The sequence below is a fragment of the Plectropomus leopardus genome, chromosome 18, assembly GCF_008729295.1.
Source record: "Plectropomus leopardus isolate mb chromosome 18, YSFRI_Pleo_2.0, whole genome shotgun sequence".
In the NCBI taxonomy this organism is placed as follows: Eukaryota; Metazoa; Chordata; class Actinopteri; order Perciformes; family Serranidae; genus Plectropomus; species Plectropomus leopardus.
In genome coordinates, this window is record NC_056480.1 from 488,952 (window position 1) to 491,985 (window position 3,034).

General features: G+C 39.4%; 1 protein-coding gene across 1 annotated transcript in view; it reads left to right on the forward strand.

The window, feature by feature from the left end:
• Positions 1-2,243: 2,243 nt before the first annotated feature.
• The window catches only part of LOC121958107 (tenascin-like), a 14,585-nt gene continuing 13,794 nt past the window's right edge, over positions 2,244-3,034 (forward strand). Inside the window, exon 1 of the mRNA XM_042506980.1 lies at positions 2,244-2,291. Coding sequence (XP_042362914.1) covers positions 2,244-2,291 — 48 coding nt within the window. The remainder of the gene's footprint in view (positions 2,292-3,034) is intronic.

A 3,034-nucleotide genomic window follows, 5' to 3' on the forward strand; every position in this document is an offset into this window, starting at 1 on the left:
AAATTTATTTATTTATTTTTGTTCTTAATTGGTGTTTTTTTCATTTTCCTTAAAAAATGGCTGGTGATGTTTTTTTAAATCACCAAAAATGGCACCATTTGCCATATTGGTTCCCATCAGTCCTTGCACACATCGTGTGTTTTTCTGCAGGTTTGTGAATCAAACTTCCATGACTTTTCCAAAACTTTCAGGGTATATTAAGTTTTCCAAAACTTTTCCAGGACTGGAAATTTACTAAATTTGCTTGCAAATTCTGTGACTTCCAGGTTATTTTTATGACCGTACCAACTCTTTATTTTACCGTCAATCTGGAATAATTTGGCGCTTAAATCACAGCGCTGCGGGGATAAGAGGAGTTTTTTTGTTTTGTTTTCACAGCTGAACTTTGACCTTAATCTGGAGGTCAAACGTGAATCGACGTTTTGAACATGGCAGCTTGATTAGTCGTCTAAATGCCGTCAAAGACATTAAAGATTCGTTTGTGCTGCTGAAAGAGTGAAACTGTGAGCAGAGAGGCGGCGAGTGCGCGCAGCACAAATGACTAAATAACAAAAAGGCGAGCGTTCGTCTTTTTGCCCTCGAATTAACAGCGACACAAACCCCTTCCCCGTCTCCCCCCGCTGATCCGCAGCTCGCTCTCTGCGCAGAATAATAATCGGATACTTTATCGATCCCCGTGGAGAAATGCTTCTTTTTGGGCTGGAGGTCAGAGGTCAGGCTCAGCAGACCCGAAGCTGCTGAGGATTCAGTGTCTCCTGTCATTTTTATTTTTCTGTCCACTCGCAGACTCTCTCACACGATTGCTGCATCTGAATTCAGGACCAGATCCTCCGAAGGACGCGGCCCAGAAAGACGTGACCTCTTTAGCCGACCTGAAGCGCCTCTGAAAAACTCCAGGTGTGTTCATCAGCTCCTCGTCTCCACCCACTCGCACAGATGTGATGCATTTTTATGATTCCAGCCGTGTTTGTAGGAACCAAAAAATGATATTTTTTAAAGAGAGGCTGGGGCATTTTTATGCATGTTTATAGAGACTAAAGCTTTTTTTATTTTTATTTTTTAAATTTTATTTAAAACAACAGTTCGGGGCATTTTTATGCATGTTTATAGAGACTAAAGCTTTTTTATTTTTATTTTTTAATTTTATTTAAAACAACAGTTCGGGGCATTTTCATTCATGTTTATAGAGACTAAAGCTTTTTTATTTTTTTCATTTTATTTAAAACAACAGTTAGGAGCATTTACGTTCATGTTTATAGAGACTAAAGCTTTTATTTTTATTTATTTATTTAATTTTTTTTTTTTGAACAACAGTTAATGACATTTCCATTTGTGTTATTAGCAACAAAAGTGCTTTTTTTTTTTCAAGAATTTTTCAGTCGTGTTTGTAGCCACAAAAGCAGGTTTTAGTTTTTAAACAGTTTTGGACATTTCCATGGACACATCCATGTTTGTTGCTATAAAAGTAGTTTTTTTTTTTTTTATTTTAACAACAAAAGTGGGTATTTTTCCCAAAAGCTGGGATATTTCCAGCCGTGTTTTTAGCAAAAAAAACCCAACAAAACAATGAAAATAAGCAATAAAAAATTACCTATTATATATTTTTTCTGTGACATAATTTTAAATATGAAAGTATTTTAATTATAAATACAGTGTTCAGGACACATTTCCCTCTTTAAAAAAACTCTCTTTTTTTAAACAAATTTTTCGGTAATTTTAATTTTTTTGACATTTCTTGCCAGGTTAGCCATCGCCTTTTTCCAGACTGCGATCACCTGCCTCACAAACTCACCTGCACCCGTGCATAACGCACCTCCTAATCCTAAATCTAAAAATTCATCCGGCGCAGGCTGTGATACAATAATAACTCCATCATGTGAATCTGAATCTGTGCGCAGCTTGAAGTCGACCCTCTGTGGTTCAAAGGCATCATGGGACTTGTGCTCTCTGAGTTTCCACTTTTCAGTCTCATTCAGCCGTTTGAAGACGAACTGAAAGCTTAAAAAAAAGCCTTTTCTTTGTGCTGCTCGTACGTCAGTGAAAGAGACTGTTTCCTCTCGATACGCGGCCGGTTCGCTCTCTCCCTTTGAGCTCCTGCCTGCTGCTCAGCTTCAGCCAGCATCACAATTTTCTCCAAAACGATGAAACGCACGTCACAGAGTAACAAGAGCTTCTCTTTAATATCAGAGGAAACAAAAGGAGGCAAAGAACAAGTTGTGCAAATATTTTGGGCGATAACGGAAATGGAGAAATTCATGTTGCGAGCTCCTCGTGTTGTGATCATCTGCTGCGTGAAAGAAAAAAATTATTACACGTATTCAGCTCACGTCCAGGTGTTTATGACTCATCTAATTTAAGAATTTCTTTTTTTTTTTGGTAATTACCTGTTTCTTTTCTGCAGCAGCGATGTTGTGGTTATGTTCGGCGGCCGGCGGAGGAGATTTTGTGATGAGGAGTTTAATCTGTGAATCACGCTTTAATGGGCGGCTGCTCGTCAACAGAGAGACGCTTATTCCGATCAGAGGAGATATTCGGCCTCGCCAGGAAACCCACGATGAGCCATCCCGCTGCACTTTATTATTTTTTAACCTTCGTGCGCAGCAGGTTTTTTCGAGCCGCAGCACAATTCACACAGCTCCACACTGGGAGCTTCCCATTATCAGCACAGCTCCATACTGGGAGCTTCCCATTATAACCGCAGCTTGTAACTGGTCAGCGCTGAGCAGATCCACCGAAGCAGCTGTTAGACTTTACTAAACCCCCGAAGTGAAATCCCTCCACTGCATTTAACCCGTCATAAATATTTAGGCAGGAGTTTAATACTTAAAACCAGACGGTCTGAGGCTCGTCTGAAAATGTCCAGATTTTACAAAAGGATCAAATCGATTTAAACTGGTTTTCATCCAGATTTCGGATACAGTCGTCAATCAGAAGTCATATCAGCCAGAAGACACATGTGAAAACATCATTTCAGGTCGTTTAACGCGGCTTTGTGTATGTTTCCTGTAACGTTTCCTGTAACGTTTCCTGTAAC